Source organism: Anomalospiza imberbis, chromosome 2 (assembly GCF_031753505.1).
Source record: "Anomalospiza imberbis isolate Cuckoo-Finch-1a 21T00152 chromosome 2, ASM3175350v1, whole genome shotgun sequence".
Taxonomy (NCBI): Eukaryota; Metazoa; Chordata; class Aves; order Passeriformes; family Viduidae; genus Anomalospiza; species Anomalospiza imberbis.
Window position 1 is genome coordinate 24,823,824 of NC_089682.1, and position 24,400 is coordinate 24,848,223.

The 24,400-nt window shown below is 40.2% G+C and overlaps 1 protein-coding gene across 4 annotated transcripts in view; it reads left to right on the forward strand.

Annotated features, from left to right (window-relative positions):
• Window positions 1–24,400, forward strand: part of COL4A2 (collagen type IV alpha 2 chain) — a 140,399-nt gene that overhangs the window by 103,000 nt on the left and 12,999 nt on the right. For all 4 annotated transcript variants that reach the window (XM_068180135.1, XM_068180138.1, XM_068180136.1 and 1 more), the window contains 19 exons: window positions 1,185–1,286; window positions 1,690–1,845; window positions 2,418–2,510; window positions 2,822–2,988; window positions 6,292–6,364; window positions 6,452–6,558; window positions 7,656–7,857; window positions 8,622–8,681; window positions 9,444–9,506; window positions 13,420–13,527; window positions 14,696–14,917; window positions 17,074–17,235; window positions 17,703–17,873; window positions 19,000–19,143; window positions 20,417–20,542; window positions 20,840–21,021; window positions 22,468–22,531; window positions 22,915–22,989; window positions 23,609–23,716. In XM_068180135.1, the coding sequence (XP_068036236.1) occupies window positions 1,185–1,286; window positions 1,690–1,845; window positions 2,418–2,510; window positions 2,822–2,988; window positions 6,292–6,364; window positions 6,452–6,558; window positions 7,656–7,857; window positions 8,622–8,681; window positions 9,444–9,506; window positions 13,420–13,527; window positions 14,696–14,917; window positions 17,074–17,235; window positions 17,703–17,873; window positions 19,000–19,143; window positions 20,417–20,542; window positions 20,840–21,021; window positions 22,468–22,531; window positions 22,915–22,989; window positions 23,609–23,716 (2,385 nt within the window). The remainder of the gene's footprint in view (window positions 1–1,184; window positions 1,287–1,689; window positions 1,846–2,417; window positions 2,511–2,821; window positions 2,989–6,291; window positions 6,365–6,451; window positions 6,559–7,655; window positions 7,858–8,621; window positions 8,682–9,443; window positions 9,507–13,419; window positions 13,528–14,695; window positions 14,918–17,073; window positions 17,236–17,702; window positions 17,874–18,999; window positions 19,144–20,416; window positions 20,543–20,839; window positions 21,022–22,467; window positions 22,532–22,914; window positions 22,990–23,608; window positions 23,717–24,400) is intronic.

Below are 24,400 nucleotides of genomic sequence, written 5' to 3' on the forward strand. Positions count from 1 at the left end.
TAAAGTGTTCCAGAAGCTGTAACTGCCTTCCAAGAGAGTGCCCTAATAAGCTTTTTTCAGGCAGGTGGTTTCTTTGTCTCTCCTGCTGAGCTGGATTGCTATACAAAAGGCTTCCATGCATGCCTGTATCCACAGAGAAGAAGCAAGCAAAAAAGCGTGTGACTTTGTTGTCCAGCAAAAGAAAGAATGGGAGTCTGTCTTCTGTGTCCTGTTTCAGACTTTGGATAAAGGGCAGTAGTGGCAGCACAGCAGAGAGCATTCTTATTATCTAATAGAAAGACAGACAGACAGACAGAAAGAAAGAAAGAAAGAAAGAAAGAAAGACACACATTAAAAAAGCCTTGAGGAATATAAGAGTTATTTTTTTTTTCTTTTTAAAATTGATAAATTTCTGTTGTGATCTTTTCACTAAGCTTGTAGTATCCAGTGTCAGCTGTTCTACAGAGCTGTGGTGGCTCTGCATGGCTAGGCTAGAAACACATAAATGGTGATAGCAGTTTGCCAAGGCCAAAACTATTCAAGGGAAGGTGCCAGCAAACAGCAAGAGTGATCACATGCCATTGCCTTGGCCCTTGTCCTCATTCCACAGAGTTTACTAGTCTTGTTGAAAGCCAGAGAGACTAGCAGTGAATGGTTCCCTTCCTCCCAGAGAAAGGGGGCAAGAGGCCCAAAACATTGGTCAAATCAACCCAAATACCCTGCCAACCTTTTAGAAGCAGGAGGGACTGTGGAGAGAGAGAAAAAAGCAGGCAGAGGGCTGAAGACACCACATGTCCTCTACTATCACTGATCTTTAACAAGAGCACGATATTTTCTGCAGGCAGTAGCTGGGCTGGGCCCAGATGCTTTTGGTAGTGGGAAGCAAAGGAAAGCTCACATATCACACATCTGTTACAGTAGAAACTTCCTGTAGGGAAAAGAGGGGCTCTCCTCAGAAAGCTGCTCTTCTGTGCTTCCCAGGAGCAATGTAGCTCTAGCTGCCTATTAGTAAACTGTGAAAGATACTATCCTGCTTCCTGGGCTTGGTGGCTCCACACCATTCCTGTCAGTCCATTTCTAAAGCTACATTTTAGAAACTGTTGTAAACTCTACTACTTCAAAGCACTTGAAGAATCTAATATTTGCTTTTTTGCAAAGAGCAGCATCACACTAACACGTTTTGTGGAATCGGGGATGTCTTTCAGGTGCAAGAGGTGATCCAGGCTTCCCAGGTGTTTCTGGAGTCCCAGGAGACCGAGGAGAGGAGGGAGATCGTGGATTGCCTGGTCTTCCTGGATTTTCTGATGGTAATACCCCAGCATTACATGTTCTAACAGCTTAACTTTATAGGGAGTTTTGACTAATACAGGGTCACAGTGGGGAAAATCTTTTTGGTGATCGTGTGATACACAGTGCAGACTAGTAGATAATAACTGGGTGGGGCAGAGAATGAGAGGAGCATTTTCCTTTGGACTAGTGGGACTCTTGCAAAACTATTGAAATAGAGATGATGACAGAGCCTTGTTTCTATAACTGCTATTGATTTGCTCAAGTGATAAGTGCAGTTACCATTTTTGCTCCATGCTAAGTATGTCCATTTTTCTTGCATGTTAAATGCAATTGTATGAATTTTTTCTTCTGTTACATCACAGCTCTTTGGGCAGCACTGTTAAGAAATTGCTTTGAACTTCTTCCCTGGTTCTGTTTCAGCGGATGGGGATAAGCCAGGCTTACCTGGAGAAATGGGACCAAAAGGTGAAAAGGGTGAAATAGGATCTCCTGCTTTTTATTCGGGACCACCTGGGCTTCCGGGTAAGGATGGCTCACCCGGAATTCGTGGTCCACCTGGTCCCATTGGAGCCCCTGGTAAGTGCAAAAACAGAGATGATGAGAACTCTCAGGAACATCTTTGATTATTTTAAAGACAGCTGTTGGCAGTGAGACATTGACAGAATGAAATGAAATGAAATGAAATGAAATGAAATGAAATGAAATGAAATGAAATGAAAATTAAATGAGAGGTGGGGAGGACACACAGAGAAGTCGTGTACACTCATCAGTGAAGAAAAGGTTTGTGTGATTTTTAGACAGTCCTGGCAACATTTGAAAGAATGGAGAAAAGGATGTGCAGGAGGTGATCCAGAGCAGGCTATTTGTGCCAATGCAGAGTAGGTTGGGCTGAGAGGAGGAATTCAGTGTTAGGGAGAGCAAAGAATGGTAAGGATTGTCTGCCACAACAGATTGAAGTTACTGAGAATGAGTGTGAGAAGCTGTCAGAAGATGAAGAGAGGAAGAGAGGAGGGAGTACATCACAGCAGGCTGGGTTAGTGGCATTAGGGGAAATGGGAAAATGTGTTGCAGCTCAACCCTTATATGGAATGAAAAAGAAAAAGAGTAAATCTACAGTAGATGAATTTATATTTTTATTAAACTTCTAGGTCCTCTCTTTGGATTAAAAGGACGAGAGGGAACACCAGGTAGATTTGGTATACAAGGTTTCCCTGGGCCAAGAGGACAAAAAGGACCTAAAGGTAGGTTATAACAGATAACTCAATAGATGATCTGCTATTATGCTATTATTATGTAAAGCCCCAGTGTGTTCAGTCTGGGTTTATTGAACTATGACATGGATGAGAACTGATGAATTTGATCTGGGGCTAACATGACAAAGAAATGTTGTGTTTGATTCTTGTCAGAAAAAAAAAAAACCCAAGGTGACATTTTCTCAAGTATTTTAGAAACTACTCAAATGTTCTCAAGTCTATATATAAGATAGATACAGCTCCACATCTATTTGTTGTTGATAGAGCTTTCTTTCTTCTCATTCCAATTTTTTCCTTAGGTGAAGAAGGGGATTGCACTAGATGCCTTTTGGGTGAGGAACTCAGAAGGGGCTCTACTGGCCCCCGTGGCCCTCCTGGCTTTCCAGGAACCCCTGGCCAGCCTGGAAGGAAAGGAGAACCTGGTGATCAAGGACCACATGGTCTTCCTGGCTACCCTGGAGCAAAAGTGAGATAGCTGGTTTTGTTTATTGCTTAGTTTTATATGCCTTAGTTTTATATGCCAGTTTTATAAGAAAAAAAAAAATCCATATCCTCAAGCTATTCTCCATGGAAAAATGATTAAAAGTATGATTTTCTTTCTTTCTTTCTTTCCTTTCTTTCCTTTCTTTCCTTTCTTTCCTTTCTTTCTTTCCTTTCTTTCTTTCTTTCTTTCTTTCTTTCTTTCTTTCTTTCTTCCTTTCTTCCTTTCTTCCTTTCTTCCTTTCTTCCTTTCCTTTCTTTCCTTTCTTTCCTTTCTTTCCTTTCTTTCTTTCCTTTCTTTCCTTTCTTTCCTTTCTTTCCTTTCTTTCCTTTCTTTTCTCTCTTTCTTTCTTTTCTTTCCTTCTTTCCTTCCTTCCTTCCTTTTCCTTCCTTCCTTTTCCTTCCTTCCTTTTCCTTCCTTTTCCTTCCTTCCTTCCTCCCTCTCTCCCTCTTCCTCTCTTCCTTCCTACAAAATACGGAAGGCCAAAAATTGCTAGGATGGAAGTGCAAATAAGAACTTTTGGGGAGAATGAAAGATTTCCCCATAAACCAAAGTCCACCTGCAATCTGAAGAAAGCAGAACCCTTTCAAGCTGCTGTATGGAGTGTGATCTGACCATCTAGCAGGGAAACAACTCTAGTAGTAACCTAAGGTTGTTTCTTATAGGATGCACATGTTAAACTGATAAAATGTAAGGTTCTTGTTTACAATATAATCTTTCTAAAAAACACTGTTCGATAACACTGAGGAAAGGGCTCATAACAGCTTGTTTGTTGGTGATACATAAAGGTGTTGCACTATGTGGTGTGCTAACTGCATCATGGCTCCTTACAGGCAGAACTGGCTTTAGTCAGTCCATCTCTCAAGATTTTAGAATAAGTCCTTTGTACTGCTGACCCAAAAGCTGATTTTGTGTATCAAAGAATTGTAGAATGCTTTTGTTTGGAAGGGACCTTAAACATCACCCAGTTCCAAACCCCTGCTATGGGATGGAACACCCTCCACTAGACCAGGTTGCTCAGGACCCCATCCAAGTGTTCTTGGCCTTGAACATTTCCAGGGGTGGTGTATCCACAACTCTTCTGAGTCTATGTATCTGCTTCAAGGCCTCACCACCCTTACAGTAAAAAAATTCTTTCTAGTATCAAATCTAAACCTACTGTCTTTCAGTTTAAAACAATTCCTCTTTTCTTATCACTACATACCATTGTAAAGTCCAAAGATATCAGAGCAAATATGTTTTCAGTCAGTACTTTAGGCTCTTCTGAACATCAAAAAACCAAGCTCACTCACAATTTTCTAAAGTTTGGGATTTGTTAGAATTAAATATAATACATTAAGTTTTAACTTTATTTTGGTTGAAAAAAAAAAGCAGGAAAGGTAGATTTTTTTTTTCCAAAAATTCAAAATACTTTTATGAAAAGCAATACTTTCTAGAAGTCACAAAAAAATTGACAGAAATATTTCCAAAAATATAATATTGATATTTTGGTTAAAACTTTGTAATTTCTACAAGACTTTTTTGCTTTTGAGAGTCTTCATCTCAGAATTTAAGTTACTGTAGAACAAAGAGAAGTACAAACATGTACAGACATAGCACAACAAATTCAAAAAGTAAAACAATATAGCTTACATATTCTTGGTCCATATTCTAGGGCAGAAAATCACTCCATAATTCTTTAAGCATGTTCAACAAGCTACATATGTGAATGGTAAATACAATTAATCTTGATATGATCTATGCTAGTTTAATGACAATGAAGTTTTATCCCAAGCAAAGGGATGTTTTTCTGTGAAGACAGAGAAATTAGAAGCAGCTGTAAAATATTTTGAAAATACCTCTGTGCTAAATTTTATTATACATAACAACTAAATCTTGAGAAGAAAAAATAGTAATGTGAAGATCATGCTATTAGTGCAGTGTTAATGCAGTAATTCAGCATTATTTTAAGTTCTTGAGATTTCTTTTGGCCTGAAAAAAAATCAATGTCCAAAAGAAACAACTTTACCATGCAGTACAGATTGGCTTCACTCACCATTAAAATACAGTTTTCAAATATGTTCCAGGTAAAGTAGAATCCTTATAATCAAAACTAATCTCACTCTTTTGACTAACAGAAGTGCAAACCTGTATTGTTGTGGTGAGCTGCAGCTGAGATACAGTTTTTACACATGCTTTTCACCCAGAATATCAATAAAATACAGTGGTGCCAAAGACACACTTTTAAATAATGTTTGGCACAGGAGTATTTAAAAAAAAATTATCAGGTATATCCCTTTCATTTAGTGTCTACCCTGGAATTCAGTAAGAGATGGCTGAGGAAAACCTAACATGGACAGCTTATATTTCAGTGAGCATGAGTGTAATAATTCAGAGCTAAAGCTAACTGGCATAAAACAATCACTAGTAAATTACTCTGTAACCTCTGGGCCTTGGCACCTACCATGGATATGGATTTGGTTGTGTGATTGCAAGGCTCTTGGCCAGCAGCTAGAAATGCCACTTTCAGATGGTCTGTTCAGGAGGAGCCTCCAGCTTTGTGCCAAGGAATCAAGAATACCAGAGACTGGTCTTTAGCATCACCACAGCTTGTCTTTGCAAGACAGAAGGTTTCCCTCCTTGGGGATTTTCAAGGCCCTGAGCAATCTGCTCTATCTCCAAGTGCTGGGCTGGGCCAGAGACCCCTAGCCCTCCCTTCTAACCAAAATCTTCCCATAGGTCTGTGATTTGATTAAGTGATTTGATCACTTAATCGCTCTGTGCCCAAGTTCTTGTCTGGTAAATGAAGGTGGTGCTGCTTTTCAGCCCCAGAACAGCCCCAGTCTCAATCCACTGCCAGCTGTGAGGTTGTTCTCCTTGGGAGTGGTGCACGGGAGGAACTGCATGTCAGTAGAACCCTAAGGGTTTTTCCAAGGTGGCAAAGAGGGCATTTCCTTTGGTGGCTAACACTGAGAAATTCACCATGTTTTCTCCAGTGCAGTTCTGCAGCAGCAGTCACCTGCAGGACTCTAGTTCATGGAAGGCCACAAGCGTCCCAATCCATCCTCATGCCATCTACCATGCCATAGAGACCTTGGTCCTAGTTAGAACGTATTAATAAAGGTTCTGAACAAGAATGGGATTACTGAAGAGGAAATCGTTCATGGAAAGTAACAGGAAAGCAGTAAAATTTAAGGAGGCTTTTTTTTTTTTTTTAAGCAGGACAGTAGAAATGCAAATCTTGATATTTATTTCTTAAGCAGTTCTGGTTTGTTTTGTTTTTTTTTTTTTTAATGTGTGTGACACCAGGGATTTTCGGGTCCAGCTGGATTTCCTGGACAGAAAGGAGAAAAGGGAGAGTCTTTACACGTAACTACAAAAGGTAGAGTGAAAATTCTTATCACCTGTATTTTCCTATTATTTATAGTATTAATGAAAGATTGGTCTCACAATGGAAGGTCTTCTTTAGGCACCAAAGGGATCCGAGGAGATCCTGGGCTGCCTGGAATCAGAGGTGAAGATGGTTTCCCAGGCAGAGATGGATTGGATGGTTTACCAGGACAGCCTGGCCTTCCGGTAAGCAACAAACACAGCAAATACACCAGACCCAGTTACTAATGCACTTAATTCTGAGGAGTTATGATCACCAGCCTGTCCTTCTTTCACAGATAATGATGCAAAACTAGACTGGGTTTGCTGGTTATTGATAAATTTAGCATCAGGTTTATTCTCAGGGTTTTTAGAAAAATCTTTCACTTTTATTTCTATTTTACTTAAACAATAAGTGGTAGTGTATGGTTTATTAGTGACTCCTTCTAGTATAGTCTGATATTATTTGTGACTGAACTTCAATAGCTTTGGTACAACTGTGTTGAAGGAAAGCAAAATTTACTGCAATTATATGTCCTTAAAATGTACATTATGTCATCATATTGCTTCATAGCAGCTCACCTAACTGTAGCTATCTAGAAATTAAACAGGTAGTCTTTGTTCATTTTCAAACTTCCTTCTTTAGGCAAAATTAAATACTTTGCAAGAATTCCTGTGGCCCATCATAAATGATGTTTTGAACCACTGGGATGCTCTTACATCATATTTGAAGATGGGCAAGAGCTATACTAGGCACTCTAGACCACAGTACTTTTCCGTCCAGTGAAGATGGTACTTTATATTGCTTCTGAAAATAGAAAAGCATTTTCTGATGATGTTTGTAAAATGTTGATTCGGTAGTGTGGGAGTGATCACTGGGAGTGCAGACAGAGAAAAAATCTTTTGGGTGCATTTTTATGTCAGCTTTTCTCAGAAGTAAATGCCACAATGCATCTCTAAGAATGCATTTGGTCTCCCCAGATCCACTTACAGCTTTTCAGGAAGGACCAGCAGCCCCTCCACAACATTTATTCATATTGCCCAATTGCTTTTCATGGGCCAACATTTTTAGGGGAATGTTCCCTCAAGGAGCACTTCTCTCATGCCCTTACTGCTATGTGGTCTACTTTAAATTCAGGTTATTTCAAAAATACTTTATTTTCAATGTTGATTGAAAGAGCTGGGATGCAACACTTGAGAAATTGCTGCCCATAAGGTGTTATTCATGAGAGTAGTTCAACTGTTTGAGTTGTGTTTGTTTCTCAGCAAAATCAGGAGTGACCATCTCCATTCACTTCCCACAGGGTGATGCTATCAGAGGTTTCCCCGGTGATCCTGGTTATCCAGGTGAATTAGGCCCAAAGGGCTTTCCAGGAGAAGCAGGCCTGCCAGGTGAAGGATTTCCTGGTCCAAAAGGCTTCCGGGGTCCTCCAGGTGACCAAGGACAAGCTGGAAACCCAGGATCTCCAGGTCTGCCTGGTTTGCCAGGAGAGCCTGGCCAACTAGGTAAGAGTCACCACTGTGTCTTACATCAGAGCCATGGGAGATCAGCACTGAGTTGTGTGCAGCATTTATCCAGCACACTCTTGAAAAGGGACAGCTTGGTGGAGGTTATGTGGAATAAAAGGAAATGCTGGTGTTGTCCAGAAATCTTAAAAAAAGGAGATACTTCAGAAGTCAGGGTAGTTTCATGTCAGATATTGAAATGACATGAACTAATGTGTTAGTGCCAGCAAGTAACATTTTTCATGTTTCAAGCAGTTGGAGGCAATGGAGCAATGTCCTGCCATTGGAAATCCCACAGGTGGTTTTCTCTGATTTTTCCCATCTGACATAATCATTTAATTGACCAGAGAAAATCATGTTTCCACCCTTCAGAGCTCCTCATAGTATTTCTGCAGCTTTTCAAGTCCCTTCCAAGCATAGCAATGCCAGGGCTACATTCAGAAGAGCTCAAGATCAGAGTTTCAGTCCTCCTTCAAGAAGCCTGGCAGATTATTCAAGCTAAAGCAAGCATGTCAACCTTACACAGTGCATGGGACAGCCTCCTAACATGGACAGGATAGGTTTTAGGCCTGGATCTAACCAATGTGTGGGTAGAGTGTTCAGTAGGTTACAGCAAATCTTTTGTGTGGTATGCGTGCATAATACATAAGAGAATACATTATCTGCTGGTTTTATAGGCATTTTAGTTAGAATTGAGAACATTTTTGTCTTTTTGCAATTTCTCTTTTAGATAATAACTGTGTTTTCTAATTCTTTGCTCATAGACTGTGGGCAGGTTGTTGAAGACTTTCCTAGAGGAGATGCAACCGAACCAATATGGTCAGGTACTGTACATACACATGGCTTGAATTTCTTTCTAGCATTATGCTGCTTTTATGGGTCGATACTTTCTTCTGATGGCTGCTTTGGATGCTCTTGGTTGTAAACTGTTTGAACTTTAGGTCACAAATAAGTATTCCTATACTCTATGTAGCTCTAAACTAAATTAATCAAATTGAACATTTTCTAAAATTATTGCACTTTTGGCTCTACAATTCAGAGATTCTTTATTTCATCACTCCTTAGTGTTTATTGTATTTTTACTATGCAATCTATAAAAAACAGTACCAGAAATTGTGTGCCCAAGAAAATTTTAGCAACTTTTTTTAAAGAAGAACTATGAGTGAAGATTCTCAGTGCAATGTGACATATAAGAAAAAATCCTTAGATTTTTACAAAAATTAACTTGATTGCTGCATGGGTATAAACCACCCATAAGGAAATAAAGCATTTCTCTTATTCTGAAAAATGCAGTAGGCTGGACTCACTTCCCATGCTGGTCCAACTGGACCTGCCACCATAACCCCTGTAAAACAGGCAGAAGAGCAGCTCTTGGGGTGGAGATTAGCTTGAGTGCTCCCCTGAAAATGCCACACGTAGCCAATTTTTTTTTTTTTATGAAGAATAAAATTTCTTTTCAAATTAGGAATTTGCTTGTTAATTTTCTTCACCTGTTTTAATGAAATTGTCTCAACTGCAGGCCCAGAGACATGGAGAGACAGTAGAAGAGCATGTATAGTGTGACTAACTTGGTTTTTTGTTTGCAGGTGCAGGCTGTGTAAGGCCACCAAAGGGATCCCAAGGAAAGCCAGGAGTGCCAGGAGCCACAGGTAATGTTTTGCCTTTACCCATGTTGTGTTTCCCACATTTGAAGGGTATCTTGCCATATCAGTTATAACTGAGCATTAGCAGACAGCAAGTTCTAGAAATTACTTTGGAACTGTAGCATTAACCTGACCCTGGCAGAGCGATCTAAGCAATGTGCAGCCCAGGTAACTTCACCATTTCTGAACTAAGCCTGCTTTTGCTAATGAGTGTCAGCCACAAAGAAGAAGGCAGAAAGGACAGCCTGTTTGCTATTCTCCACATGCGAGTAAGAGTATACAGAGTCTGCAGATTTAGTGCTGGAGAGTGTACTGAAATCTCTCAGAGCTGACTGCACACCTCACAAAGCAAATCCTGTCCTCTGAAGAGCAGGGTGATAAAAGGATTTGATGGAGGACTGTGACAAATCCTTCTCACTGTTCCTCTTCAAGTTTTATGTACAGAGTGCCTTCAGCAAGTGTGAGCCCAAAGTCTCAGTGCAGGTGCAGCACTGTGTCTGGGCCAGGCTGCCTGACACAACACGGCCATTCTGTCTGTAGCCACACACACCTTCCTTGCAGAGCTGCTCCCTCCTAGCCCAGAGGGGCCATCTGGTCATCCTGGGCCTCCCCGCCACTGAGGGCTCCCCACCTCTGAGCTGTGTTTGTTCTCCTTCCTGCAAAGGGCCCTGCAGGGGATTATAAATGCTGCCTCCTCCTTTAAACAAAAAGGGAGACCTGTGGATGCGACAGTTTAGTCAGAGAGAGAGAAACCAGATAAACTTTCCCAGGCATTGTTCTGGGGAGTTTTGAGAAGGCTGAGGGAAAGAATTAAAACTATTTTGCAGCTGGTGTTTTGAACAGTTGTTTCTCATAAGATGTTTACCAAAGGGTGTCTTCTTAATTAGCCAATTGTGTGACGGGGTGGTGATTAAACGACTAATCAGGTCCACCTGTATTGGAGCAGTGTATAAAAGAATGGGTTTCTAATGAACTCAGATTAGCCTTCTGAAGAGACCTAGAGTCTATATGTCACCTCACCCCCATTCCTGAGTCAACAGTGACACATCTCCTTCCAAGAGGAAGAGGAGGTGAGGACAGAGCCTGAAAGACTGTGTGAGATGGAATTGAGACACATATGGGCAAGGTGTGCTGGCTGGTCATAATGACTGACCTTGAAGAGGGAACATCTCTCCAGCACTGATAGTTCCTATAAACTTATGTACTCCCAGCCTAAGCAATAAAACTGCTTTTCAATAAATCCTTCTCATCACCAGCTATAAAGACACTAACAAAAAACATAGCTGGGTCCTTCAGATTTTGGTAAATGTAAAATTCTTGATGCATCTGTTTCTGTGCTTTAGCCAAGTTTAGAGATCTGGAGTATAAGTTTTAAGGTCAAGCTCTTTTTTTATTTTCCCTACAAGGTTTATTATGACATACATAGATTGATTAATTGATTTATCACAGATTAATGCATCTTAAAAGGAAAAATTTTGTCTCTGATGAAAGACTATCTGTGTTTTCCTAGTCCTAGTGCCGAAATTTGTTGCTAGGATCATGGCTTCTTGTTTTCTTTGCAACATTTTGTAGCTTTTTTGGAATATGATTTGTTTATTCTTTCATTCATATGACCTTGAAGGTTTTTCTTTTAGTGAGTACAGTCAGATTTAATTCCCAGCTGTAAGGCTGCTGTAACATAAGTGATGCTGTTTCATGTGTTTTACATTTTGTATTCTTGGTTAGCTCTTTTTCTAATAGATCTTTCTCTGCCTTTGTTAGCTTACATGCTTTAGTAATTTTAAGACTAGTTTTTTTTTTAAGACTTGTTTTTCATCCTCTCTCTGCAAAACCTGGGAAGGGCCCCTTGCAGAGCCCAGTGCAGAACTCTGTGCCTTTCAATCAGTTCCAGAGGCAGTTCTGGAACCAGAAGCCTGGGCAAAAAAGGACACATTTTCAATTGAGTTGTGTCAGTTGAGTTGTCTGGAGCATCATTCCTACCCGCATTTGCCAGACCAGCGCAAAAGCACCAGCACCTCCTTTACACCATTTTCATTGTCTGCTTGGAGTGATGTGGTTTGTCCACAAGATTTCCCACCTTCTGTTCAGCCAGCATGGAGCTCCTCTGTAGACAATTAAGTCTCTTGGTGTCCTAGGTGCTAATGGCGCACAGTGTATCAAGCAAGGAGCTGTCTTTATAGCCTGCCACCCTCATGTCCTTGTGTTGCTTTGAAATTCCAGGCAACACATGCAGACCACCCTGAGTTACATCTTGGTTATTCAGGAGTCTCAAGATCTACACAATTGCCGTTGAATAAAATTTTTAGCTGTTTTCTGTCTCAAACAACTAAAATATTTGCAAACCAAACATTACATTGGCCAAAATAAAAACTTTTGTTGCGCTGCTGTTTGGCACAACATGTTATCGCCAGCTAACATCACATATTGACTTACTGAAATATGTGGTAAGCAGTGGATGTATTCTCCCTCTGCACCTTCTTTCTCTCACATGGCTTTTTAATTAGTGTAATACTGAACAGATTTAATGAAAGCCAGTTATTACAGGTGGGAAACAAGACCAAGATGCCATTTGAGTAAGAGGCACATTGGAGTTTTTCATTGAGACCTGAAAGCCTAAGATTTTCCTTTTGATTTCTTTCTAAGAAGTTACTTTTCATATAAGGGAGAGAAAAAATAGTCCTGTACAGCACAGTGAAATATTATGCATACTGTATTGGCTGGTAATGTGCACCTTATTTCTCATTTTTTTTAATGTTTCCTGCTCCTCTTCACGAATGATAGCTAAAACTACAAATAATCATGGTTAAATAATATAAATTTCAGAAAACTAAAGTGGAAGAAAGCATCAAAATCCAAGTGATATTTCCCTTGGTTTGTCATAGTTAGGGATGGAGAGAAACTTGCTTTCAGTAATGAATAAATGAGTTTTAATTCATGGTGATGCTAAGCAACAACATTTAAAATGTTAAAGCATGTTGTTGACCTTCAAGCCTGAGCTGGAAACTTATAAAGTTCAAAGTACTGGGGAGCATAGTGGAACAAAGCATTCCCCAGAAATTATTTTCAAAGAACTTTACCAAAAATCTTGATCTTGTAAGACAGTGGATTTAACAAGACTCATGTAATAAAACTATTGCATGGAAAAAAATATATTATTTTTGAAACATAACAAAAGAATCCTACAAAATTGCTTGCAGGTTTTGAGATGTTAAAAAACAGTAATATTTGCCCTTACTGAAATGTCAAATACTGTATCATGAGGAAAGGAGGTATCATTTTAGCTGTCAGGAGAAAAATCAGTATGAACAAGAGGGCAGTGCCTGAAGAACTGGCACATCCTTTCTTTAACTAGGGAATCTCTAGACTTGTAATATTACAAATATAGTAAGTTGGCTAGTTAATTTGTATTCATTTTGAAGGATTATTTGATCTAATCTTTAGCCTTACATTTCTGCTTCTTTGTTATCTAAACCAGTCTGCTCTTGTTCTGTGATCAGTTTAGCAGGGAAAGGAAAATTTTTTTCATCCTACAGCATCTCATCTGTGCCAATTTCTGTGAACATTCTCTTTTGACATTGCTTTTTGACCTTAATCTAAAAGCCCTAATTTTCAAAATATTGAAAAGCTCCAAAAATCTGTGAAACTAATTATCTTTACCCTAGTAGTCTTCATATCATTAGTCTTTAAGTCAGGTTAATCCATGTCTGTAAAAGCACTTAACCTAGATTTTTGGTCCATGTTTTGGGATCTTGAATACTTCTAAGAGTTACTGTATAGCCCCATTAATTATTTTTAAAGGTTTCATTTTCGCATCCAGAAACACATTATGATGATACTACTACCTTTTTTTTACATTATATGCACATTTCTGTTTTGTTTGTTCAGATCACACTTTTTTACTTTTTTTTATATAATTTAGGTGCAAAAGGTGCAAGAGGATTCCCAGGTGATCCAGGTCCAATGGGTTACCCAGGGCTAAATGGTACACGAGGTGATCCAGGTCGGGAAGGATTCCCAGGTCCTCCAGGTATCTTGAAATAATTAGTCATTCTTTTTATACTTTTGACCTTTTTACTGAAGTCACTTAAACACAAATACTTGATTCTAGGTACATTTTCACTTATTTTCCCTTCTACATTGAATCAATAAGTCATTAGACAGAAATACTGCGTTTCAAATACAGAAGTATTTCTTGCAACTTCCATAATGATGAAAAATGTCATAGATACCAGCCTTTTAAAATCTGCTTTATTGTTCAAAATTATAAATATGTTGGTAAAAATTCATTAGAGTCTCATAAAGAAATTCAGTAACAAGAAACTTTAGATTCCAAGTGCATTATATTCATAATGATGATGCAGAAAGGAAGAAAATAATAGTATTAGTACTTCCATTTAATTCTTTTCAACATTAGCATAAATGAGCCTCTGTGTGTGCCACTGCACTGCACTGTGTGATTCATTTAGTGGCATGCACATATAAGCTGCAGTGGGTGTGTATGTTCCCAAATCATTATTCAGTCCAGCAAGAATTACAAAAATTACCTCCAGAAACTACCACTTCCCTGTGGTTGACCAAGTTTATTTGGTCAGAGAAATGGGTAATGAGTTGTTTGGGGTTTTTTCTGTACCCCTTTATAGAAGCCATTGATGCAATTTAATTTATGAGCTCTCTGGAAATTTTTTTGAGATATCTTATTTCAAAGTTCTAAATCCTCACAGATTTTGAAGTGCTGCAAACTTTCCCAAATCCAGTGCCAGGTGGTGCTTTGCCCCCAGGCAGCACATGGCCTGACAGTGTTCTCTGGACTCGTCTACAGCATCTGTAGTAGCAACAGAGAAAGCAAAAGAAGAGCTGGTGCATGTCCTGGTGCATCAAGGGATGCATCATACAGCATGGCTCTGTGCAGCATAGGGCAGGACCATCTCCCCTGGTAAACTCCACAGAGTGCTCTGATTGCTAAATTAGGGCTCCCATACGGCTCCCAGGCCACAGGGAGCAATCCCCTGCAGTTTTCCGTGCTATCTTTCACCAGTGCTTGGGCTTAACTTTCAGTCCCGCTCCAGTTTTCCAGCCCACAAGACGCCTTGAACTTGTCGTTTGTGGTAATGGGGACATCACGTTGGTATATCTAGGATTTGAGCTCCAACATTTGTAGTGAATTCTGTGATGCCTAGTCCCCTTTTTATTTATAGGTTTTACTGGACCCAGGGGAGACAGAGGCCCAAATGGGCTACCTGGACTGCAGGGACACCCAGGCCTTACAGGAAAATCCGGAGCTCCAGGAGCACCAGGACCAAAGGGCCTTCCTGGTGACGTTTTTGGAGCAGCAGCAGGTTCCCGAGGGGATGTCGGCCTCCCTGGCTTCCCAGGGTTGAAAGGTGCACCAGGAGATCAAGGAGTACCAGGAACTAGAGGTAACAGCTTCTGATAAAGAAAGGTTTGCCTAGGAGCGTGATACAAATGCAGCCAAATTGTAGGGATGTGAGAGTAGGAAGAGACCATGTTAGGATGGGTCAGAGGTACTGATGACCTCACTGTCAATTCCCAGTGCCTGATGATCTCCCATTATTTCCACTTTTGTGTCAGCTGTTGCCAACATGCCTGGCTCCTCTGAACGCTTTCTGGAGATCCATTACTTCTGTTCAGCTGTCCATCACACTGCTCTACATGAAATCAACTACAGGAGCATAGGAGAGAACCAGACTTTGCTCATCTTTGTCGCTTTCAGATGTACTGCTAATTTTTTTTTCACTGTAGTTAAGGGAATGGTGGTGTCACTATTATCCTGAATTTTCACTTACGTACAGCAGTAATACTGAGATTTTTTTCCCACACCAAAAATGTCTGGGTATTGCATGGCTTTGCTGATCAGTACATTGCAGTAGTGCTGAATTTGTGAATTTTAGCTAAGAGGACATAGAGTTAGGTAACAGCTAATAAGCTATTTTACCTTGTCAGTCTTTGGGCACTCACAAATAAGAAAAAGATAATATTATATGCTTATTCATAACTTCAGGGTGTTCATTTTAGTTTGCAAAAAACATCCTAAAATCCCTGCAGAAAACAGAGTTTCTCAATAAAACCTGGTTTTTTTTTCAATCTCTGAACTCTGTGAAGGACTTTCAAAAGCACACGTGGGAATTTATCATAGCCTGCTACGCAGTTTCAATTGCATTTGGACCTAAAATAAAATTTAGGACTGCTGATTACCTCCTTCCCCTGTGTGGAACTGAGAAAGGAGTAGTAATTGTATGACTAGCTTGAAGCAATGTTTATCACAGGAGCTAGTTTTAGATATCCTACTCATGATTTTTGATTAAATTAAATAAAGAAGAGCATCATCTCCTCAGAGTTATTTGAAGTGAGGAGAGCTGGTTTCACTTGAGGTAGAGCCCCAGAGTGAAGGAAAGGGATGAAAGAAGCTCTGTGGCCCTTAACAAGTTTGAGAAAAGGCAGAAAACATCACTAACACCTCTGAAAAGGGGAAAAAATCCAATTTTGTTTGAAAACAAAAAAGTATGGTGTGACTTTGTACCTTCTTTGTAAACATTTTTGTAGAACTAAATTTTCAGTATTAAAAATACAGTAAAAATAAAAAGCATCACTAGTTTGTCTGTTCTTGATTTATTTTACAATTCTGGCAGAATGGCTTCAGATAGCATGTGAATTCTTCTACAAGTAGGAATTTTTAAAATTTTACATCAAATGACTAGGGATTCCTTTATACCACCTTTGCCACTTCGTTCAGAATAGCAAACTAAAGCCTGTATGCTGTCGTTGAGAAAACCCACTTTAAATGACTGCAGTTATAAAGCTCATTTAACTACAGTCAAGCCAATGGACCTACACTGATGTAAAACCTGAAGAAAGAGATCTACTTGACCTGGATTTTAAATGCCATGTAGTATTTGTATGCTGCTGCTTCTCCAAGCTGAATGAAAAGCAGGCATTATCTTTTAAAACTTAACACCCTCTTTCCTCATATGTGGTAGAGACATAATTTTTAACCCAGTGCATTAAGTTATGTAAAATTAGGGCTTTTTTGCTTAGGAATTTGTATCAGTCTTAGAGAAATGCCTTGTAACAACCATATGTGGAAATTTCTATACAATAACACAGATCCCACCATCTGTCCTAAATGGTACTTTTCCTGCCTATAAAATTTTAGAAAAGATACATAGCATTATTTCAGTAGTTCAGTCAGCTGCTTGATTCAGTTCTTACTAAGATATATGTGACAGAGAGATCAGGACTAACTGAATTATTTGGATTAAAATAGAAAGATGGGGATTAAAACTGAAAGAGACCTGCATGTATATCCACATGGTGCCAAATCATTACTATTCATTTGAAAGAATCAATCAACCTATGTGATGCAAATATTGAGATTATTGCTGGTAACATAAATTATTTTAAATCTAAAGATCAGTCCTTTAATTTGCTTTTCCTTTTCTCACTGAATTTTCAAAGGAAATACACACTCTGGAAGCCTAGGGTATACACAGAACAAATATATAAAAACATGTTCTCTACATATGATGCTCTCTAATGCATAACTTTGGTCTTTTAGGAGCGGATGGTAGCCCAGGTTTGCCAGGACCCAAAGGAGATCCAGGGCCACAAGGTCTCCCTGGTTTGATGGGATTACCAGGAACACCAGGAACACATGGATTCCCAGGTCCACCAGGAAACCGTGGGCCAGATGGTGGCCCCGGCTCTCAAGGACCTCTCGGTGAGGAAGCAATGCAGTCCTGTGTCATTCCTCTTGCTAGTCCTCTGTGGGAGGGCAACTGTAAGGTTTCCACAGCAGTTAAGTTTGGGGATGATCTTCACAGGCAGAGCTGCTGCTTTTCTTTCAGTAGCCACCTACCAAGTCAGATCAGAGCTGGCTGCTGGCAGACTGGAAAAAGGAAGCCACCAAATGAGGGTAGGCTTATGTAAAAGGGGCTTAATTCTTAAATTAAAGAGGTCCTGTTGCAAGTGGGTGTGGAACCAAACTGCTAGCGAGGCTGGTTCATGTTGATGAGCTACTTTATCTTTACAATGATTGCTGCAATTGTTTGATGAAAAAATCCTAATTTCCCCACTTCGATATGAAGTTGGTAGGACAGCAGTTTCTCCCTCTTGAGCTACCTTGTATGAAATCATCATCTATGTCCAAACCTTTTTTACTGTCCCTTTCTCATGTTTACACAACAGGTCCACCTGGTGCTAGGGGAGAAGATGGTGAGCAAGGTTTTCCTGGCCCCGTGGGCCTCAAGGGTCTGTCTGGTGACAAAGGTGACATGGGTCACACAGGACTGCCGGGTATACGTGGTGTGACTGGTCCCCCTGGCATAAGTGGAATGGATGGCTTTCCAGGAGATAAAGGTGAGCTCTGGACTGCTGCTTTGAGAACAGTGGTTGATTAAAGCTCTTCTGTGCAGACATGAACCAGGCATATTCTCTGCTGGTCTCCTTCTATTTGAAACAGCAGAATTAGAATCATGTGCCTCATACATTCCAAAATCACTGCCCGTGTTCCCCTGTGTTGGGCTTGGCACAGTGCTAGCCTGTGATATGCAGCCCTATTTAGAAAAGCAATGGCTGTTTTATTTCTCATTTTAAAAAATACACAGTATTTACTGTTTTCTCTCTAAAACTCTTACCCTTGTCCTAGTCCCATTGGTCCTCAGTGAAATTTAAGAGATATTTCCCCAAACATTGGCTTTAAAGTTTTTTAAAGCTGGGAGCTGTGAATTGAGCAATGCCAGACACAAGACCTCAATGGTGACTTTAGGATACTAATGTTATGTTGAGAAGGTGAGATTCTCACCTACCAGCCACAGGAAAACACATATGTGTAATGCACATTGCCTACACCACACAGGGAGGTTCAACTCCATGTGAAGCCAAGCTGAGCACAAAGCATGCTTAAAAATGCATGTTGCAATTTCATCAGTTGGAAAGACAAGACAAGACTAGCTCTGGAGTACTAATCAGCTTTCATTTGAGAGAAATGAAGATCTATTTGTTAGCATTACACATGTAAAACAGCATTCTCTTGTTTAGAAAAGAGGAGTAGGGGAATTTTTGTTGAGAAAGGACCAGCCAGTCCTAGACCCATGATTTGTATCTCCGCACGTAGACCAGGCTGACTACAAACCTTATGTGGTACTAGGTACATATCTCAAGCTCATCTCTAGGAGAGGGGTTGTACTGATCTCTCAGAAGAAATGCAGCAAGTTCTGGTCATCTCCACAACACCTCTTCTTGGCCAGTTGAGGCAGGTTCTTGTACTCCTGAGAGCACACTACCTCAGGAGCTCTGCTACCTCTTAGAGAGCTTGGGTGCCTGCTCCAGACCCACAGAATGCTGTAGGTATCAAGGCACCCAAAAATAGGTACTGCTGCACTGAAGTTTTCATACCATTTTAGTCATTTGCTGCTTGTTCATATTTACTTAGTTTGCAGAAATCTGAGTGAAGTAACAGTTCTCTTCCCCTTCTTTCTTAAAGGCTCGAGAGGTTCACCTGGCATTGATGGTTTCAAAGGCATGACAGGCCTAAAAGGAAGACCAGGCATCAAGGGAATCAAAGGAGAATTTGGCCCACTTGGGGCTCAGGGAGATAAAGGCTCACAGGGTGCACGTGGCTTCAAAGGTATTTGCTTATGGGTGGTACTAGTGTGTTTGCTCTTCACATCTGCAGAAGTATTTTGCAAGAACACAGAGACAAAGAAGACACATTTTTCACAGGGTAAATTTAGCTCAGACATTCCTCCACATATTTCACACATGGGCCTCTGGCCAAGAGGTCTGAATTTTAGACTCAGGGAAAGGTTACTTCTTTACACACTTAAGGCTGGAGACAAACATCTTGTTACTCAACTCAGATAGTGGCACCTCTCTACATGTGCAGAAGTCAAGAGAGCATTTTCCCAGGAAGCATAAGATGTCTGGGGGAGAATATTTGGATTTTTCTCCAGTTGCACTGTAAAGACAAGTAAATATTCAGAAAAACAGGCAATTAAGTAGTTAAAATTAAGTAGTTAAAAGTCACAAACATTATTAAAAACTTAAAAGTCACAAACATTCAGCTGGTATTATCGCTGATGAAATGAAAACTGCATCTCAGCCCTCTTTTGATTGTACACAATTACCTTTAAATAAATGTTTTTTCACAAGACCAAACTGTTCTTTCTAGGGACCCTGAGACAGGTATTTTTTTAAAAAGTGTCTGCAATTGAGAGCTTGTAGAACAGCGATCCCAGCAACAGTCTCAGCAAAAGACAACTGTGAAAGCAGCCCCTGTGAAGAGAAGTGCAAATACACTTGGTGAAGAAATATGAGACAGTGCATAGGAGACAAGTCTGGGTTACTGGCCTGTCTCTGCACCCTACAAAGAACTAAAGACACTCATAGAGTCTATATGGGTCCCTTCTTCTGGACATTATTTACTGATATCACCAGTAACCATAAAGTCAAGAAAATGAACACTGTAACTGGTAACAAATCCAAAAACATTCTTTTGCCCAAGGCTTTTTGACTGAGAACTTCCTTTGCACTAAAACTAAACTACTATTCTGTGCTTCCTCCAATGTGCTTTTGGGGGTTTATTATAAACCATGATTTTGGGGCTTTTTTTATAAACACATGATTCCTAACTGATCTGCTGAGAGATAAATTATCTGTCACAGAGGAGTCTGGGTCCAACTCCCAGGATTGTATGTACAAAGGTTTAACTCAGTTTTCATGTTTTCTTAAGCATGACTCTTCCATTGCCATGTTGTATTGACACAGGTTACTTTTCATGCAAGTGGATTTTCTGTAGCTTGTGCAAGGTCATTCCTTTTTCCTAATTCACTCTTCTGTTCACTTTCTGACCATGCTGCTGACTAGCATTTTGTGACATGGTTGGGTTTTTTACCCTTTAGGTGACCGTGGGGATCAAGGCCCCCCAGGAGAACCTCCAAAGCTCATGCCCAGCATGATGATGGAAGTTAAAGGTGAAAAAGGAGATGTTGGAGAAAGGGGCACAAAGGGATCCTTTGGCTTAAAAGGTCAGTGGTCCTAGTAAAACAAGGCAAGCACATTCAGAACTACCTGCTCATTGATTGCACCACTTGGCTGCAGCCTCCCCAGCAAGGTCTCTGGCAGCTGAAACTGAGCTCCTGGATGCATTTCACAGAGTCACCCCCAAGAAAAGCTTTGAGGGAAGATGTGTGTTTGTATGTGTGTTGCCTTGTACAGCACATTGTGGTGCCATGTTTCGAGAAGGGCAGTAGTAGGAAAACTTCTTACACACAAGCCTACATGTATGTCTTCCCTTACGTATTTTTCTTCTTCCCTGCCTGCAGGAAGCAAGGGAATGCCAGGCCTTCCTGGAAAGACAGGAACCCCAGGGTCCCCTGGGCATCCCAGCTACGTGGCTGGTGTGAAAGGAGATATCGGCGCAAAAGGGCTGACAGGTGTGAAAGGGTATCCTGGTCCTGCTGGTTCTCCTGGCATCAGAGGCTTCCCTGGCACCACAGGAGTCAGAGTGAGTTTATGCACATGAGGGAATAAGGATGTCCTTGTGCTGGCATTCAGCTTCTCAAGAAGTGGCATTCGCCCCTTGAAATTTTGCTGAACACCAGCAGTGCAAAGATAAAAATGCCATAAGCATTGAATGAATACATCAAATACTTTTGCTTGCTCTCTCCAACATTCATTAAGGAGAGTAATTTCTTTTCTCATTGTGAGACACCCAAATTTCATAGGCCAGAATTCTGCCAGTGAGAACCCAGATGATTCCTTCTAGATCTTTGATGCTGTTGCCACAGCTGCTGGTAAAAATTATTCTCAGTGTTGGTCATACTTTTCTTTTTGTCCCAGGACTTCTTGGTATCACTGCCAAAAGTTATTCACTGTCACTTACCTAAGAGTAAAAGAGCCTAAAAATCTTAGCTTCCAGTGGGTAATTCATTGTAATTCATTCTGGCAGCAAAATAAATTACACTGGAAGAAATAAATGCTTAGAAAAGGCCTGACAGTAGACTCATAGACATAATTTCTTTAAGAGAGATAAAACTATGTTCCTTTCTCAGGTTCTCTTTGCCTTTAGGTTTCAATAATGTTTGTTTTTTAACCAAGGACTGCAGGACTGTTATGGTTTAACCTCAGCCAGAATCTAAGCTTGTTCTCCCACACATCCCCAGCAGGATGGGGAGAAGAGAATTGGAAGGGTAAAATTGAGAGAACTGGTGGATAAGAACAGTTTTATAATTTAAATAAACGACAATAACAATATAATAATAATAATAATAATAATAATAATAATAATAATAATAATAATAAAACAATGATAGATAAATCAAACCCAAGAAAGAGAAGTGATACAAATGAAAACTGCTGCCCATCACCAACTAGCTGATGCCCAATCCCCAAGCATTGTTACCCCCCAGTCCATTATCCCCTCTGCCTTATATGCTGAGCTTGAGGCCATAAAGTGTGGGATATCCATTGGGTCAGTTGGGATCAGCTGTGTCCCCTCCTAAACCCTTGCTCACCCCCAGCCTGCTCACTGTCAGGGTGGGGTGACAAGCAAAAAATGTCCTGACACAATGTAAGTGCAGTTCAGTAGGGATGAAAACATCCCTGTGTTATCAACAGGGTTTCCAGCATAAATCCAGAACACAATCCTGTACTGGCTACTATGAAAAAAAATAACTCTACCCCAGCCAAAACCAGCGCAAGGACTCACTGCTATATATGTATAATGGGATGCCCTCCATTTTAAACTTAAGCCTTTGCAAACGTAACTTGTCCCTTGGTTGGTACTGATTTAGATTAACTGACTGCTGCCAAGTTACTCTATAAAGTACTACAGAAACTCAGAATTGGTACTTTTAATAGCCTTTTTTTATTACTTCCAAAGTCAGCTGCTTGGAAGGTTGAATAAATCCTCATCTTCACTAACTGATGCCTGCTTTCAATCATATGACAGGGAGAAAAGGGCATTCCAGGAATTTCAGGCCATTTTGGTACTCCTGGCTCACATGGAGAAATAGGTGAGTTTGTTCTCTTATCTGAGCACTCTCTCTATTCATCACCCATCAAATACTTGACATTAAGTTCTGAGGGGCCTCAGTGTGTCTTCAATCTCAAGGAGTCTTTCTACATTCTCACAGAATGATATTGTAGGTGTGGAAGACTCTAAAAAGGTCAATACTATTAACTTCATGCAAAATGTGCTGTCCATAGATAAATCCATCTGTGGCAAGGAGGGAGGCTGTTCCAGACACTTTTTTGCTGTCTTTAATTTGTTTCTCATTTATTCTACAAAGATAATAGTTGCAGAATTTTGCCTCTGAAGTTGCAATTCCTTTGAAACAACAGGAAGTACTATTTAAATTAAAGACTTACCACTCGTGTTCATTTTTGTTTGAAATAGGTGATCGGGGAGATACTATAAACTTACCAGGAATGCCAGGCCTTAAAGGGGAAGTTGGTGTGCCAGGCTTAACAGGTATTAATTTCACAGTTGTTCTCTGAATGTATTTCTTTGCACATACCAGAGTTCCCAGAGGAAGGGAGGGAGAGCTTTCTTTGGGCTTTTCATGGCTCTTGAACCTGTGCTCTCATGACGGCTCCTGGAGCTCCTGGAGCTGTCACCATCTTTTCTTTATTGAAATTAATATGTGCGATATTTACCTCTTCACCTGAAAGTATCATTATAGCAGTAAGATTCATGCCTGACAACTCCAGTAAACATTTCTATATAATTTCTTTTGCTGTTTATGACAAAAGGAGAATTATCAGGCCATGATTATAGAAGGTGGGATAGCAAAGTCTTGTAGATTTTAATTGAGTTGTTAGGTAGTATATTGAATTTCCCTGTACATGCAGTGCACTTGAACATCAATGTTATATTCCACATACTTTGGGGAGCACTTTTAAAAACAAGTTTAATGATCATTTGGCCAGAGGACTGTTCATGCTCTGAGATTATGTAAGCACCCTGACTAGAAGAATGTCTTTATGTGGCAAGACCAGGATCCATTCAGTAGCCAAGTTCATGTTATGCTTGTTTGCTTAAAAGAATATTAAAATAATTAAAAGAATATACTGGTTTTATGGTTTTCCAGGCATAAGAGGAGGTGTGGGACCAAAAGGAGAAGGTGGTGATCCTGGTTTCCCTGGCATTGAAGGCCTCAAGGGCACACAGGGTGTCCCTGGCTCTGTGGGACAGGAAGGTAAAATATTCTTTTTAAACACTCCAAAGAATAGCATTGTTTAAGAGGAAAAAGAAAAATACTCTTTCCATTAAAAGAAAGTAATTAAGTTTTTGATGTGTTCATCTTTCTGTAAATTGGTGAGGAGCAGTGGCAAGGATGTGGAACTCACAGCAGAAGAGGAAATTACAAAAACCTAACTCTACTCTATACCAGTTTTTCCTTTTCTATAACAAATATGTGTCCAATCAAAGTGTTGTATTGCTGGCACAATCATGTATTCTAATGTCTCAATACTACAAGGAGTAGGCTTTTCAATGACTTTTCCTGCCATAAATGAAGTCACTATCCCCCAGGACACAGTTACAGAGCCTTTGAGCCAGGCTCATGGGCCAACCGTACAAGAGAAGCCAAGTCAGGTTCAGCTGTGGCTGGATCACACACTCAGGGTTTAAGAACATGTCCTATTGCAGGAGGATCATGGAAATGCTCTTTCAGAGCAGTTGCTCCACACTTTTTCTCATTAGAGGGCTTAGAAACTCCAGCCAAGACTGGAAGAGCTTCAACAGGTGCCTCACTGGAAAACATTTCTTGTCTGATCAGCTTCTCAGTAGGAAAGGCGAAACAATTGCAGCAGAAGGGGAATGTGACATGTACAGAAATGATATCACTTGTTGTAGCTGGCAATAGAAGTCAAGCTATCAT